At 40.5% G+C, this 16,167-nt stretch overlaps 3 protein-coding genes across 4 annotated transcripts; 1 reads left to right on the forward strand and 2 right to left on the reverse strand.

Moving 5' to 3' along the window:
* Positions 1-252: 252 nt before the first annotated feature.
* Positions 253-2,434, reverse strand: mzt1 (mitotic spindle organizing protein 1). 2 transcript variants are annotated; one of them, XM_039783756.1, is made up of 3 exons: positions 2,112-2,434; positions 1,789-1,934; positions 253-770 (listed from the first exon to the last, which is right to left on the reverse strand). In XM_039783756.1, the coding sequence occupies exons 1-3, from the start codon at positions 2,191-2,193 to the stop codon at positions 747-749; spliced, it is 252 nt and encodes an 83-aa protein (XP_039639690.1). In that variant the 5' UTR covers positions 2,194-2,434; the 3' UTR covers positions 253-746. The 2 variants fall into 2 exon arrangements, with proteins under 2 accessions (XP_039639690.1, XP_039639691.1); XM_039783757.1 differs by having other exon boundaries at positions 2,142-2,425.
* Positions 2,435-2,488: 54 nt separating this feature from the next.
* bora (bora aurora kinase A activator) lies at positions 2,489-6,519 on the forward strand. Its single transcript, XM_039783754.1, has 12 exons — positions 2,489-2,609; positions 2,880-3,044; positions 3,198-3,304; positions 3,623-3,668; positions 3,783-3,861; positions 3,989-4,033; positions 4,153-4,209; positions 4,301-4,575; positions 4,718-4,880; positions 5,004-5,593; positions 5,741-5,881; positions 6,089-6,519. Exons 2-12 carry the CDS (start codon positions 2,895-2,897, stop codon positions 6,107-6,109), a joined length of 1,674 nt encoding a protein of 557 aa, XP_039639688.1. The 5' UTR covers positions 2,489-2,609; positions 2,880-2,894; the 3' UTR covers positions 6,110-6,519.
* A 303-nt stretch (positions 6,520-6,822) lies between these two features.
* dis3 (DIS3 exosome endoribonuclease and 3'-5' exoribonuclease) lies at positions 6,823-16,103 on the reverse strand. Its single transcript, XM_039783752.1, has 21 exons — positions 15,599-16,103; positions 14,992-15,149; positions 14,402-14,598; positions 14,034-14,107; positions 13,727-13,894; positions 13,186-13,356; positions 12,810-12,923; positions 12,478-12,615; positions 12,136-12,282; positions 11,424-11,540; positions 11,230-11,331; positions 10,580-10,644; positions 10,261-10,345; positions 9,947-10,074; positions 9,627-9,713; positions 9,315-9,471; positions 8,262-8,476; positions 7,938-8,106; positions 7,580-7,738; positions 7,354-7,476; positions 6,823-7,157 (listed from the first exon to the last, which is right to left on the reverse strand). Exons 1-21 carry the CDS (start codon positions 15,815-15,817, stop codon positions 7,089-7,091), a joined length of 2,862 nt encoding a protein of 953 aa, XP_039639686.1. The 5' UTR covers positions 15,818-16,103; the 3' UTR covers positions 6,823-7,088.
* Between the last annotated feature and the right edge of the window lie 64 nt (positions 16,104-16,167).

Raw genomic sequence — 16,167 nt, forward strand, 5'->3', positions numbered from 1 at the left:
AAAAAACGTCAGGTCTTATTTGGAGTTTAGGAATTATATCACTCGGGGAAAAATGCTTTACTATGTTTTGCAATTGGACCAAGACCCCATAGAAAAAGACAGCAAGCCATGGCAAATAAAAAAGGAAAATGTGATTTAAAATGTACCTGATAAAATCAAGGTATTTAATTTCTCAGGAAAACTATGAGATAGGAAACTTGGACAGTTAGATACCTATGCCTCAGATAAGAATAACAATGACACAACACCACCTTGTGGCCGTTGACTGTAACATTTTAATTTAGACTTTGTTCCATCATTGATGGTTACATGGACAATGGAAATGCCAAAAGGATTAAGCTGAAAATAAGCATTATGCTTACAAAAAAATTAAAAACAATTCATATCAACGGAGATATTTCAAAACATCATAAAAAACATTTTCTCATGGAAAGTGCAACATAAATCGACTATGAACTTCCACTTTACAAAAAGGAGAAACTTGCAAGCAAACCCGAGGCCGAACGGCTGAGCACGCCCCATTGCGATTTGTATTTAGGAAGAGGACTGAGGTTGATACCTCCACACAAAACCTCAAACACAAGCCAAAAGCACAGGACAGGAGCAGTCAGTCACAGATGAGGCGCTGAGGACAGAGTGAAGACGCACATGCACGTCTGATTGGTTGGAGAGCCCACGGTAGGTACAGATCCAGGAACGGGGTATGATCCCATTAAAGTTCAAACTGAGGTGATCAGCCTGCAACTTCAGTTAGTGCAGTTTTCAGAAGCCTGAAAGAAAAGAAGAATTTTTATATTTATTTATTTATATATTATCACGATTAATTATGAGATCAGATCACTATACCGTGTTCTTTCTTATAATAATTACACCTGCTTTATGAGCGAGCTATGTGCACAGGACACAATTCTGAAATATGTGAATACTTTACTTATTTTTTTAGACTCTCTGTGATGACAACTTTCCCTTTTGTCTGGATGACAACAACTTTTCCATTACCAGTTGTCCTCAATAGTTACAGAAGTATTCCACTCATGATTTAGTCATTCAGAAGATGCTAAGCCCCATATTACACGAAAACAGATTTTTTTTTTAAGTGCATATACTCATGGAAAACATTGACAGATGGTGACATGAAAAAGGTGGCCAAATTCAACAGTCCAAACTGAACAAAAGTTGAGAAAAATGATACCATTTTAGGAGAGGGAGCCCGACAACTGCAATGTTTGTGCCATTGTATATTGTGTGTTATAAAAAGCCAACCTTTTCTGGAAAAATCAATCTGTTTATGGATAGAATAGTCGGAAATTGTCTATTTTTTGGATAATCGATCACTAATAATGGCATGGCAAAATGTCTGATGTACAGACACATTTTTTTGTTGTCTCATTATATTGTCATATCACCCAACCCTGTCCCATGTCACCGGAAACACTCACATCTAATGGCTTTGTTAACAGTTTTCCATTTCAGAAGATCTAGGTTGCAATATCAGAATCTATGAGCTGCAGTCATCTCAACTGTCTGACACTATACTAGTTTTCAGTGCATATGTAAGCTGTTGTATTGATATCAAACGAACATCTGAAGAAGTGCTGAAACTATTGGTTGAATAATTGATTAGCTGATCAATATGATTTGGTCTGGTAATTTCACTGGTTGATTTCTTCAACATAAATAATTGATCAGCAGTTACGAATGTTGGTAAACTGGATTTACCCTACTCCACAAACATAATTCTTCAATACAATATGAAAAAGTTAGCTCTTTGGGAGCCTGTTTCAGTACCTTGAGGGTTTCAGAAGCTTTACGCAGTTCTTTGATGACTGCAGACAAAGCTTCTGGGTTGATGCCCTGCTCACACAGTCTCACACATATGGACAGAGACTCCATGTCCATACCTGTGTTCAGCAACCTGGAGATCTCCAGCAACACTGTTGGGAGGAAGAAGTTGAAGTTAAAATAGTTACAGTTAGAATCATTATCTAGTGACAAGACAGGTCCTTTGCAATTTGTTATTAAGTTTAACACAATTACAAACAAGCGGGGTTAGTAGTAAAAAAACCCAGTTTATTTGCAACTAAACTTGATGTTATTTTACAAATACATACATGCTGCATGTTCATTAACTATACATTTACCGTCCATAGTCTCCCGGACTGCGTTTAGGTTTGTATTTGCTGCACTTGCCATGATGTAAACTGAATATAATTAGCCAACGCTTCCTAGCATGTGGCTAACAAATTTCACTTGAAGGGGTCTCTGACGCGATACGATATCTTTTTAACAGTTCAGCCAGACATTAAACGTTTGGTTTTCATTTTAGATACAATCTCCAAAAATATCACACGCACAATCATAAAGGGACACTATTAGCAACTTATTAGCTACCTTGCCTGCTAAGCTAGCTAACGCACACGAAACCGGAGGAGGAAGTGACGACTTGCATCCTTGATTGGTTCCCTAGAACTTCCTGCAAAGATTCTATTGGCCAACGGGTCTTATGGCGAAATTGAAATAAACGTTTGAACCCTCTCGCTGCTGATTGTTTGCCGATTCAATGAGGATTGTTTTAGCTGTATGTTCAAAGTACGGGCTCATTAACAGCTGTAAGTACCAACGGCAGAACGTTATATAGCTAGCTAATATTTAAATGTGCCTTTCTTCTTTTAAGTAAAGTGGTGTGTTAAGAAAGAGGGCAGAATGTAACGTTAAGGCTAACGTTACTTAACGCTATAGAAACAGGGAACGTAACGTTACCGTAGCTAGCTAACGTTAACGTACCAAACTTAGAAAAAATGACTAAATGAAATGCACTCGAGTGGATAATGCCATGTCAATTTTATGTCTGAAAAGCCCTTTTCCTTTATGCTGACTAGAATATTTCAGCTAAAATGGGGGACCATGTTGAGCTACAGATCACTCCAGAGACTCCAGGCAGGCCGTCAATAAGAAACCCCTTTGAAAGTCCCAATGACTACCACCACCTTCGGGAACCCCTGGTGCCAAGCCCATCTGTCTTCAAGTCCAAGCCTTGTAAAGCGGTACGTTTAAACACCCCTTAAAACTTTTACACCTACAACTATGTGTCATATCTCTACCTGCAAATATCTACATGTTGCATTATGTCAACACGTTTTGCTTTGCTGATATTCGCTGATATTTTTTATTTAATTCCTCATCTGTCTCTCCCTCAGACTCCACCCAAGTTTAACTGGTCTATTGACGAAATGGCCTGTCTTCTCCCAGCGCACATAGACCCAGAGGAGATCCAGCGACAGTCTTTTTACCTCAGCCAGACAAGGTATGTACTGAAACACAGTAGTCACAGTAGTAGTAGTAGAGTAACCTATATGTAGGTTATAAGAATGACATTATGACATCAACGAAATTGCTTAATGGGGGGTAAAAAACACGTATAGCCCATCCTGACATGAAATGCAAAGAGCATGTTAAAGAAGGCAGGACGTTTTAAGTGATATATAAAGGCAATTAGGACAGCACTCCAATTAATACTTTTTTATTGCCACTTATGGCAAAAGGCCCTTCACCGTGTTTATCTGGCAATCTCAAACAATATACCTAAGTTTAAGTAACACATATTTTTCTACCAAACATCTAGGATGGATTCTGACATTGAGGAAAAGCGTCAGAATGCTATTGAGCAGGTGTGTGACTCTAATAAAACCTAATCATAATTGTTTATTGATAGAGAAGTTAATATATTGATGGTTTTATTGATTTATTTTGTAATTAAGCCATTTATCTGTCTCCCAATAAAGTTTTTCACCAAAGGAGCCATCGTGCCCTCGCCCTGGGCAGCACCAGACACCCGTAAAGGCCCTCAGATGTATATGAAAAGTATGTTTATCTTATTGTTTATATAACTTTGTGACATTCTGCCATGATTTTGGTGTATTATTTTGGTTTTGTACATTATATAAGCATTTCATGTTCATGTTACTGTATTGTGTCTTTGCACTTGTAGGTTCTAAGTCTGCAATGATTGTAGAGGAGCCAGAAAAAATCTCAGGTTTGTGTCTTTGAGATTGTTTGACTTAACTTTCTATAAACAGTGCCCCATCTCTTCTTCTTTCCTGCTCTATCTACTAACTTGTTTTTGTATCTGTCTTTATTATGTTTCTTTTACAGTTGCTTGTCAGACAACTCTTTCGTTACCTTTGGCTTTTGATTTGGAGAAAGTACTAGGTAAGCCTCTAATAAAAGCCTGCACAATCAAATCAGTATTTTACCATCAAGTCATCATCATTGTTTCTGTCTGTTTCTTCCCTATCCTCAGGGGATTATTACCACTACGAGGAAGCATGTGATGCTGTGCAGGAGAGTCTCAGTTCCTCCTCCTTAAGACGGAAGCTCTTCCTTGATGGCCAGGGCACTTACAGCAGCTCTGACAGCTCCAGCCCACCAAGCCCAGAGAGAAGCCATGCCAGGAATGAGAGGCTTTCTCTAAACCGAGGAGAAGGAGCTTTAGGACAGGTTGCAGAGGGAGACGCTATATTGTCTATCTTTTCCTCCCCTTTGACCTGTGGTGCGTTGGCTCCAACTCCCTCTACGGTGAGTGGAGACGTGTATGGGTTGATAATTTTGACATACTCTTGGTATGTCAATTTTACCCCCCCCAAACTGTTTATTTGAGTTGAATTGACTCTGACACTGTTAAAAAAAATAAAATGTATTTGCATTATTTTAACTATAGGGTCAGTTCTCGTCCAGTCCCATCCGACATGGCTGCTTCCGGGACTGCAGCCTCGGCAGCATCACCAGTCCTCTGCTTCCTGATCGGTCATCTCCTGCTGGTCTGGCCTCCCCCACAATTTCTCCTATTGTTGCACATACAGCACGCACACCCATATGCTCAGGTAGGTATTTGTTTTGTAACTCATAGCAAAATGTGTAATATCCAAAACAAGATTTCAGTATTTTTAAGATAGGTTTTTATTACATAAAGATATAAACTGAATTTGAGTCTGTTTTTTCTTTAGCTGAGAGGAAGCAGCTGAGCAATTTGACTCCACATGGTGTTCCCGTGGACATGAATGTCAGTCCCTTCAATGAGAGTCCATTTGTCGAGGGTTGCTCTCCCATTCGTAGCTGCTCCCCACGCCAGCTCCATTGCCACAATGAGCCCCATTACAATGCCAGACCCAAGCTCCGGCCCAGAGTCCGCTGCTGGGCCTCCCCTCCCCTCATCTCCCCAATCCTCAACCCTAAGTTCCAAGACAATCCGGAGGCTGAGGACCAACTCCCCTTCTCATCCCCCTCTTCGTCCTCTTCTCTCCCCCCTATGGAGCTAGATCCATCTTCACCCCTGGCCCGCGGCGCTCACCTCACTGACAATGAGAGAGTTACCCTGGATCCTATGGAACCTGTGAAAATGGAGGAAGGCAAGGAGACAGAGATAGAAGGAAGGTTGGAGGAAGAAGAAGAAGAAGAAGAAGAGGAGGAAGGTGAAGGGCTTTCGGGACAGCTGACCAGCTCTCGTATGGGCAATGTGTCAGCAACAGAAAGCTCTCGTATGTTTTTATCGCTACTGGCAGAGGGAAGCAGCATACGCTGTGATTCCAGCATGCAGGTTTGTTTGATCCATTTCATTCAGAGAACTAAGAGCTGCTTTGTTCTTTTCTTATTTCACTGTATGTTTAACTAACTCAAGTATGAATCATTTCTTGTTTGTCTTTTTGAATATTTGTAACTGATTGCTTTGTTTGTGTATGTTCAGGTGGACAGTGGGTACAACACTACCTCAGCAGGCGCCGCCAGTCTTATAGATGGCCTCAGCTCAGACTGTCACGGCAAAGAGTCCTTAAGTTCAAACCTGGCAGAAGAAGCTTTCCAACTCACTCGGCACACTAAAGTAAAGGTAAGTTAACCCTTAACACACAAACGCAGGCTTTTGGATACGTGATTTTGCGCCTTTTAGATCTAATGCAGTATCAGCACTTGTTTAAAATACACTACTGGAATTACCTTACAGACTTCACTAACAATGTTGTTCATGCTGCAAGGAGTTCTAAGTGTATTTTAGTTACTTTTTAATTTTACTAAAATGAAGTTTATTGTTTTCCAGGCATTTTATCCTCACCACTGAGCCATCTGATAGATGCATTTAAAGGGACGCCTCTTCCAGTGGAAGCTTAAAGATGATTATTTTGCAATCAAATACAACATTTACACTATGTTTTGAAGCATTTATGTTGCATTAATTTGGTTAGGGTGAATTGGGTTAACTGTTGAATGCAGTATGAGCTGAGGGGTTTCACAAGTGGTTAGAGAAAAAGTCAATTCTGTATCAAACTTGCACAATAACCTCCTTTGATGCTGTATTGATGCTTTTCAATTTTATTTGGTGCCGACATGATCGACCTGATAGATCCTGACTTTCAGATGACATCACATTTGTACTGTATTTATCTTTTTATAAAACAGTGTATCATGATGTATTTTTTTTTTATATGATAGCTTTTTGTTCTTTGAATGAATAACAATTGTTAAAATTCAGGTTACTTGTGGATGGTTTGTTGAATATTAATATATTCCTGAATAAGACACAATCAATGATGCCACTAGTGAATTAAAAGCAGATTGAGCCATTTTTATTTTATATACTTAAAAGCATGGGCTGGATCGCTGTCACATTAAATTAACTTGAATTCTTTGGCTGGCTTGTGAAGACATTTATTTGAGTTGGGTGTTTCTACAATGTATTCTATGTATTTTGACTTCATTTTTATAAGCTATGTTTTGCAAAAGTACTTTCACAGATCAAGATTCATGCTAACACAACACACAGAAACAAATAAATAAAAGGAAACACTTTAATAATTGAATTACCTAATACATTGTTGACAAGTTTCACTGCATTTGTGATCGCTGTCCTCTGCTATGTACCAACACGTGTTTCATATATAAAAAGAGCGGAGTGGTGCTAGATTTATTAAAATGGGCAAAATAATGCTCAAAATAAAACAGGTAATTGTGTCCAAACTGGTTCTTTCATAGACTTTCACGACTTCTTTATCTGAAGGAACAGCTGGTGGTTCAGGGGAATTGCTGTGCTGCTTCCTGTGTCAGCGGTCCAGTTTCAGTTTCTTGGCCTGTGGTTCAACATCTGGGGCTGGAACACTCACACCAGGGATCTGAAATAAAGACAAGTAACTGGTAGTTTTGAGTAAATTGAACAAATTCTTCTATTAGGACTTTCTTAATCAAACCTAAATACTGCTGGTTGAGAGGAAACCTCTCTTGAACTAACATTAGAGATGTAGGTAGCCATTATTGTGTACCACTGGTGGTTTGATAGTGAAACCCATGTTCAGTTTGGTCAGCCCTTACCACAGGGTCGATCAGAGACATGCGGATCTTCTGGTGCTGAATATTGGAGGCGTCCAGGCTGATGGTGACCTTCACCTTGTCAAATATACGGAAGGTGTGCTGCTCTACGTTCAGAGTGGGACCCTAAACACACAGAAGAGATCTTTTAAGCACAGCATCCTCTGATGGTTTTAGGTTATCAGTGTTGATCTAACCAGCTATAAAAACTAAAAACTTGTGTTTATACCTCTTCATCAAAAACAAGTTTTGGGCCCGCCTTGTCTTTGGCGTCAAAGAACACCGTTCCCTCCAGGCCAAACTTTGGGATGAGTACGATGATTGCGTTCTTCCTCACAAACAGAACAAATCCCTCTTCGTTCAGTATGCCTCGGCTCTTGAAGAACAACTGGAAGGAGATCATGTGCATTAAAAGCATGAATGTGCAGTGAATTAAGTCTTATAGCGTGGGGTCGGTTTGATTCTCCTTTACTCAAACCAAGTGTTCATGGGTTTAAAAAAGGACATTTTGCTGATTCTTCATCATGATGGTTCAGGAAAGTGTTTTTTTTATGTGAAATCAACCTAGTGTGTCCATGTGCGTTTACCTGTGTGTGGAAGGCCACAGATGCTCTCTGTGCATACTGAGACATTTTATGTCTGTAGTTGAGGTTGTTGGCGAGAGCTGACTGCTTTTGTTTGTCCATCAAATCTGGGTAGGTGCTGTCTGCTGCTATGGCCACTGCCAGCAGGCGGTGTACTATAATATCTGCGTACCTGTGCAGATGAACAGGGTGGAGGGGGAGGAGGTAAAGGTTTAGATGGAGAGAAAAAGGGAAGAATATGGATGACAATTTTCTCAATTGTGCACATTATAAAAAGGCCTGACCCAACATATTTAGTCAAGCTGTGTAGAATATCTGTTTTTATACCTCCTAATAGGTGACGTGAAGTGTGTATAAATGGGTGAAGCAAGGCCGTAGTGGTGAAAATCACTGTCCATGCCAGAACAAAAATAGACAGCCTGCATCATGCAGCGAGTGGCCAAGATGCGCAGGAGCGTGTTGAAGTACGGGAAGCCATCCACTCTGGCCACGTCAAGGGAGTCAGCCAGTGCCTTGGCCGTATCTGTGTGGATCTCAACATCCTGGGGAGAAAGGGAAATGTGTTGACACCTTCAAATGTATTCATAGTAGAAATCATGAGCGTGGTTGTTTTTATTTATGGAGGCCACGAAAACAAATCTGTACTGCCCAGCTGTAAAGCAACTTGTCTGTTTGCAGCAACCTTGACTTCTGACATTTGCCAAAACAGATTGTTAAAAAGCATAAAGTAGAAGTTCCCCCTTAAATATAGCCTGATAAGCAGACCACACTGCGATTTTCATTCACTTCTGTTTAAGTCATTGAACAGAGATGTGGGCAGTGATTCAAGGGTTTGGAAACAGGTTTGAATGGGATTAAGCTCACATTTTGGATAGTTTTTGTGATTAACAATTTTTTAAATAATTTTTAACACAAAACATACAATTTGCAACATGAAAATAACCCCCCCCCCCATCATCACCGCCCAGACAACAATTAAGAAAAGATGAAACAGTCACTACAATATTTAAGACCATACAACGAAATAATAACAAAAAATAGACACTACAAACCATATAAACATATGCATAAATGACAACACCATAAATCATACACGTCTCTCCCCAGCACAAAGCTTCTTAGGAGCCCTCCAGAAAGCTCACGTATCGTCCCCATTTTCCAGTGTAGACACCCGATCTGGCGAAGCGTTTGTGTGACATCTTTTCAAACGCTGTCACCCTAGCCATCTCACAAGCCCACCACATTTTGGCTATTTAAAGCTATTGCCAATTAATGGGACATCCTCAATTCATAACCAGGTAAACTGATTAAAGCAGCTCAAGAAGCAAGCATATAACTTGAAAACCAGAGCGCATTTTCTGCATGACAGTCTCCGCTCACCTTGGACTTTGCAGCCTTGAGCAGGATGTCGTAATTCGATGGTGGTGGTGCTGGATGTTTCCTCAGCATGGCACAGTCTGGAAATTCGTCGTAAATCTTCTGGGCAACTGAAATGTTGGCCAGCAACATGAACTCCTCTACCATGGAGTTTGTCTCCCTAAAAACCAAGATATGGATTTATTTACATCTGTCCAAAACACACTGCCTGTAACACTGAAAAAAGCATAAAAACAAAAAATAAAAAAAGAGCTTTTGTGGAGAAAAGGGTTTAAAAAAGGATTCTGCAGAATGCTTCTTTTTGAAGTTACCTACATGAGTTCTTTTGTCTGGAGGTCAATGGGGTCGTGGGTTTCACTGTCTATGTGGAAACGGACCTCTAAGGATGACAGCGTCAGCGCCCTAAAGGATATCAAATGCAACACAAAAACACAATTCATGTTCAATACAGCCAGCTTCAATATATAGCGGTAACTAAATTCCAAAGTTCCTGATTTTGGAGGCAAATGAGCCATGTATAGACCAAAAGAAAAATCAAACCATTAGCATTTTCTGCCCATACCATTAGAATGTACCATTCTACATTTTGGAAATATATTCTTCTGCCTCTACTATACCTAACTCCAAGTGCTTACCCTTTCTCTATCCTCTGCCTCTTGAGGATTTTGGCAAGTTTGTTGAGACCTCGCAGGCTCTTGGTGATATCATCATTCTTGGTGGTGTCATCAATCCTCATTTGGGCCTCAGCGTAGGTCAAAGATGCCTGTAAAACAAGGAAACATAAAAAAAACATGCTTGAAATATATCTTGACCCTGTAATTTTGTGTCTTACAAATAGATAATGAAAGCAGGTGGTAGCAGTATCACTTGCAGTGCATTTGATTCACACATCACTTCAAAAACATTGAGTATATTTTCTGTCATGGTACATGGTGCGTTGGTACCATACCTTGGAGTTAATGACACTTTTTGTGAACCGGGTCTTAAGAATTTCAGCCTTGTGGTTCATCTCCCAGATACATGAGAAGGCCAGCCTGGTTAAAAAAAAAAATTATATATATATATATATATATATATATATATATATATATATATATATATATATATATATACAAAAATTTCAACTACATTCAGTTAAAATCAATTAGCTGCAATGGCAAAAAAACAACAACTATGATCTATTTATTTACAGAAATATCTTTTTAAAAGAAAGAGCATTGATGTTATTGATTGTTATGTAAGTGTGTGTATGTATCTTTTGTCCTCACCTTTCCACATTGGAGCGTAGAGAACAAAGATTGGAGCTGAGCAGCTCAGGAACCATATCTATCCTCTGATGGACACATCATTAAAATGATGTTAGTTTTTTGGAGTTTTACGGATCAACAGAATTCTAAAATCGACTATAGTGGTCAAGGAAAGCGTATTAGTTAGTCGCAATATCCAAGATTTCCGTACATCCCAAATATTCCTTCCCAAAAACCTGGACTGGATTCATAAATACATTTTATAAACATTCAATGCTGTCACCAAGTGTGTTTGGCACCTCCAGAGGGCATATATTCAGAGCTAAAAAGATGAATGGAATCGTGAAAAGAGACGCAAGTGTAATTAAGCTGCAATCTGGCCCATAATGGTGAACAAATAGCTGAAAACATGGCAAAGGTGTTAAATGATCTACTACATTGTAGACACAAGCTGTAAACAACTAGCCTGACGTGGTCATACTCAGATTCTAGTCAGAATGTTCCCGACCTCGAATATTGTGGGCGGGGCTAAGTTCGGCTGGCATCCAGGCTAGTAAACAACATCTTCCAACTATAAAATGTGCTGTGAAATTTAATGGTGATAGGGATTTTCAAATTCTGATGTGAAAACACTCAGATGCATGTGTGAGTGTGCGTGCGCTTTTCCTTACTTTGCCACACAAGTAGACAGTGGTGCCACGGTTCGCAGCCTCTCTGTCCATAGCGTTGCCAGGTCTGATGAAGTGACTGACATCAGCGATGTGGACGCCCACCTACAGAAAACAAATTAAACACCGTGGGCTCATATGAAATATAAAACGCAAATATTTCTGTACGTTATAATGTAAGTGTCCAGCATGTGTACCTCAAGGTTTCCACTGTCCAGCTCTCTACAGTGTAGGGCATCATCAATGTCTGTACATCCCGGTGGATCCACACTGCACACTGTCAGATTCCTCAGGTCCTCTCTCCTCGCCATGTCCTGGTCCACAAACAAACACACAAACAAACAGCCACACAAACAGCCAGAGCCACAAACACAAACACAAACACAAACACACACACACACACACACACACACACACACACACACACACACACACACACACACACGGGTATCGTTTCCGTACAGATACAGTGACTTTGATACCGATTCCTAAACAATACCTTTTCGGTACCAATTTTATAAAACAAAAAGAAATGACGTTACACATTACGGCACACATATTTTTCTTTATTTTTCAGCTCCTACAACATTTAAACGTAGAGTTTTTCCTGCATGTCTCTACGACGTGTAACATTAGACAGCCAAACACAAACATTCCTAGATCGTGGTAGAAGCATGCTCCATGCTTATTGGCTCTCTGCCGCTGATGAGATTAAATGACGAGGCATTTTTCGATTCTCTATACGTTAGAGGCAATTCGGTCGGTGCCTAAAAAGTATTGAATTCGGTACCCAGCCCTACCTATACATATGTGCTTTCAAATCATAGGGGGAGAGACCGATTGATAAATGATCAACAAAACTGTTACTAGAATACTGCTCAGTGTAGCTCAAGAAAAAGCGGTCATTACCTCTGGTGTGATGGTCCACGGCATCTTGGGAAGGAAACTGAGCACAGCCTGAGAAAAGTCCTGGTGGGGGACGTCATGCTCCAGCAGCAGCACCTCCTGCTCCGTGTCCTTCTCCCCTGCATTTCCCAGACTGCGCACAAAGTGACCCTAACAAAGAAGAAAAGATTTATCTCCATGGACAGACTCTGTGTTTTTTTGCGCATGTTATTACGTTTCGTGCTAGAGAAGTGTGGCTTCATATGTAGAAAACATAGACAATTCAATCGTGTCAAACTTTGGCAAGTGGAGATGTAGGATATCTAAGTTCCAAAGATTTGACAGTCTGATGAGGTTCCAACTCACATTTGGATATCTGGAGTGTTTGGGCCAGCCATCGATGGCCACCATGATCCTCTGGCCTGCCAGTGTGGATGCCTGACGCGTTTCAATGCGAATGCGTGGGATACGGCGGTCTGCCGGGGTGAAAAGATGGCGGGTTGACTGTACAAAAAAGAAGAGCAAAGAGATGGTCAATGCTGAGGGACAAGGAAGTGCTAGAGAGTTTGTGAAGTATACAGAGATGTATTCATTTAAGTAAAGCATGCATACCAATTTTGAGGACAGCTTCAAATTTTCAAGCCAAGGTAAAATAAACTGTGTATAACATGTAATATTATAGAACAGTCTAGACTTACCTCTTTAATTTGGGAGATATTGAGCATGCCACAAAATGGCCTCCAGTTCCTTTTGATGATTCCCACTACTTTGCCTGTGGGCTTCCTGGCTGCTTCAGCTGCTGATATCCTCAACTGCTCAGACACACAGGAAGACAGAGGCCATTAAGATACTGAAGCTACAAAGGCCAAATTGGTGTTGCTATCAATTGCAAGTCTCTTTTTGTGTAGCACAGCACCCAGATACCTCACTCACTCATTCATTCACTCACACACTCACTCACACACACACGTAAAAACCCTAATGAATTTCATTCCGACTAGAAGACTATGAGAAACAGCATACACCTCCTCAGCCAGTCTAACAACATTTCCTTTCAGTTGAACACAAATTCACCGCTTTCTCCTCGTCCTCCTCCTCTTTCTCCTCCTCATCATCCTTTGCTGCCCCTTCATCCTGCAGCACGACTGATGAGGGCGCCACCCACTGATTCTGTGGCAACAGCTGCACGGCAACCACATCCTGGTAAACTGCTCTGTTGAGATTCTGAAGACCCTGGATGAGAATCTGAAAGCAAGCCGAAGGGACAGTACAGAGCTTTTAACATTTGCATGCACTTAACTATATTTGACAGTCATTTAACCTTGTAGTAAGGCCTTTCACTGGAAACTCAACATGACAAATTCGCACCCCAACCCAGCTGAGGTCTACTAAGAGTCTTACATTTCTAGATTCTGGATAATCGTTCAGACAAACTTTGTACATTCACAGACTAATGCACGCATGCGTACACACACACACACACACACACACACACACACACACACACACACACACACACACACACACACACACACACACACACACACACACACACACACACACACACACACACACACACACACACACACACACACACACACACACACACACACACCTCTGTGCTTTCTTCCCCATCTCCCTGGACAAAGACTGTGGCCTCCAGATAGTTGTCCCTGCTGGCCCTAAAGGTGCCCTGGACGAAAGCGCCACTCTTAATTCCTGCTTGGATCTTGGACAGAGGGAGGTGCTCTGGGAATAACACCTTACTGCTAGTGATGTCATGCTGAGAGAGGAAAGAAAAAGAGATCAATGGAAGGAGAACAACAAAGAAAAGGCAGCGGCATAAACAGGAGATACAGATACAAATTATATATACGGAAATAGCTTTTATTTCTATATTTAAAATAGTACAAATTGTTTACCTTGTCATCATTGGACAAAGCCAGACGATCCACAAGCTCAGGGTTCCCTATCAGACTCTTGATGTACTCCTCACCTAGAACGTATATGAAAAAATGCTTGTGACAAAGTGGTAAATACAGCTGATGCTGTTTGAAAGCATGGTAGTATCCAAAACACAACAGAAAATAGTGAGGAGGCTTTAGGTGACTTCTACTTGCTAAAACATGGATGGTGCTTCAATCAGAATGACTGTTAATCCTGTCTGCAAGTTGTGGTAGAATTTTACAACAATGTTTTTTGGGAGCTGTATTCTTGCCATGCAGAGCATTTGAAACAAATTGCTACTGGGCCCTTTAATATATTCTTTCTCTTAAGAAATACCGCCTACATTTGTACACCAGCAGGCCGCTCTCCTCTGCCTTTTGCTTGTTCCCTTGATCATTGGTAAGGAGGACCACCTTGAGTCCGTCTGCGTCGGACTCAGACGTCTTCAGGTGCTGGCTGTACCATTTTGCCGCCACACGGATTGCACGGTCGTTACGGTCATTGGCGCTTTCCCCCGGTTCACGTTCAATAAATGTCTCTCTGGAAAAATAGAAATTATAAGGAGGATAAATTTAAGGGTGACAAAACAGAAATGAGAAATGTCTATAGGAATAGGAGTAGAAACTTCATGAGCAACTGGCCAATGTACATTGTTAGTGTATCATTGATTACTTATAACATATTACTACTACTACTACTACTACTACTACTACTAATAATAATAATAATATATTTTATTTGTATAAGTCTTTAAAAAATGTACTCAAAGGCACTTGAGTACAATAAAATCAATGACAGAAGCAGAAATAGCAACAACTGTATAAAAACAGCTACAACAATAAAAAATAAAATTTAAATAAATGGTAGGTTTGAAAGAGGGGAGTGCAATTAAGATGTTGTGATGCAGTATAAAGGTCAGTGGTGTCTTTGTACCGGTGGTGTTCGTTGGTAAAAGCATAGAAGAATTTCTCTTTCTCATGTATCATGTCCTTCAGGCGTTTATAGACCGGTGCACTGCGGTGGCGAACCTCCTGCAGCACAGTCTGAAGGATTATCACATTACGAATCACAGGGTCTTCCAACACGTCAATCTGCAGGACACAGAAATTATAAACATAAGGTGAAAGAGAATCAGAGCTGTTTAGAATCAGGTGCAACGGTTGTATGTGTGTGAATAAAAAAAAAAGGGAAGTTATAATGGACTAGAATCAAGGAATCACCATCACCTAAATGTACAGTATGGTCTCCACTGCAATTGGTAAACATACTGATATTACAGGCATGTAAAGACACAACGAAGATTATACTGCTGTGTGAAAAGGAAACTATATTACCCTTACAATAACCTAAAGATGTGCTATTCATTCATAAATAAATCAAGTCAGCACCCGTTTTTGCAGTATCTTATAATGCATGAGATAGTATGAAGCAAAAACTGGGGCTACAAGTCTGTATGGAAAATGACATGTCAAAAGGCCCTTTTTTGTTTAAGCACACAAATGAAATCAGATATCCAGGGGAAGGAGGAGACGTGTATTACCTGATGCAGCACCACATTCGTGTCAGGGATCACATAATGTGGATAAGAGCACAAGTTGCTCTCAATACATGCGTCTCTCTGCAACACCGTGGACTCCTGTTTGCATTCAGTGCAAACTTCGCTTCCGCACCAAATATCATCTCTCAGATAATGCTCGCGCACTATCTTCATCACCCCACCCGACCGGGTCTTCCTCACAAAGGTTTTAGATTTCAACATGATGAAGTCGAACGCCTCAAAAGATCAAATCCCGATGTTTTTATCCTACCATTTGATGACAAGCATAAGAGTTAGCTCATGAGTTAGCTGCCCATGTGTGTAAACTAACCTATGAAACTAACTCAGTGGGCCGACAAAGCCTCACCAGAGGTTTGATGAACACGAAGTGGGATATCAGGTGTTCCTTTTCAATCGTGTATGTTAATCTCTATTTAGAAACTTTGTCGGAAAATAATACACTCGTTGTGCATAAAGTCATAACGACATTTCACGGTTTTTATGTAAAAAAAAAAAAAGTCTGTGTTTAGTTTTGGTTGTCCATCTAATAGTTGTACAATGAAAACAAAGCA

This window comes from Perca fluviatilis, chromosome 19 (genome assembly GCF_010015445.1).
Source record: "Perca fluviatilis chromosome 19, GENO_Pfluv_1.0, whole genome shotgun sequence".
Classification (NCBI taxonomy): Eukaryota; Metazoa; Chordata; class Actinopteri; order Perciformes; family Percidae; genus Perca; species Perca fluviatilis.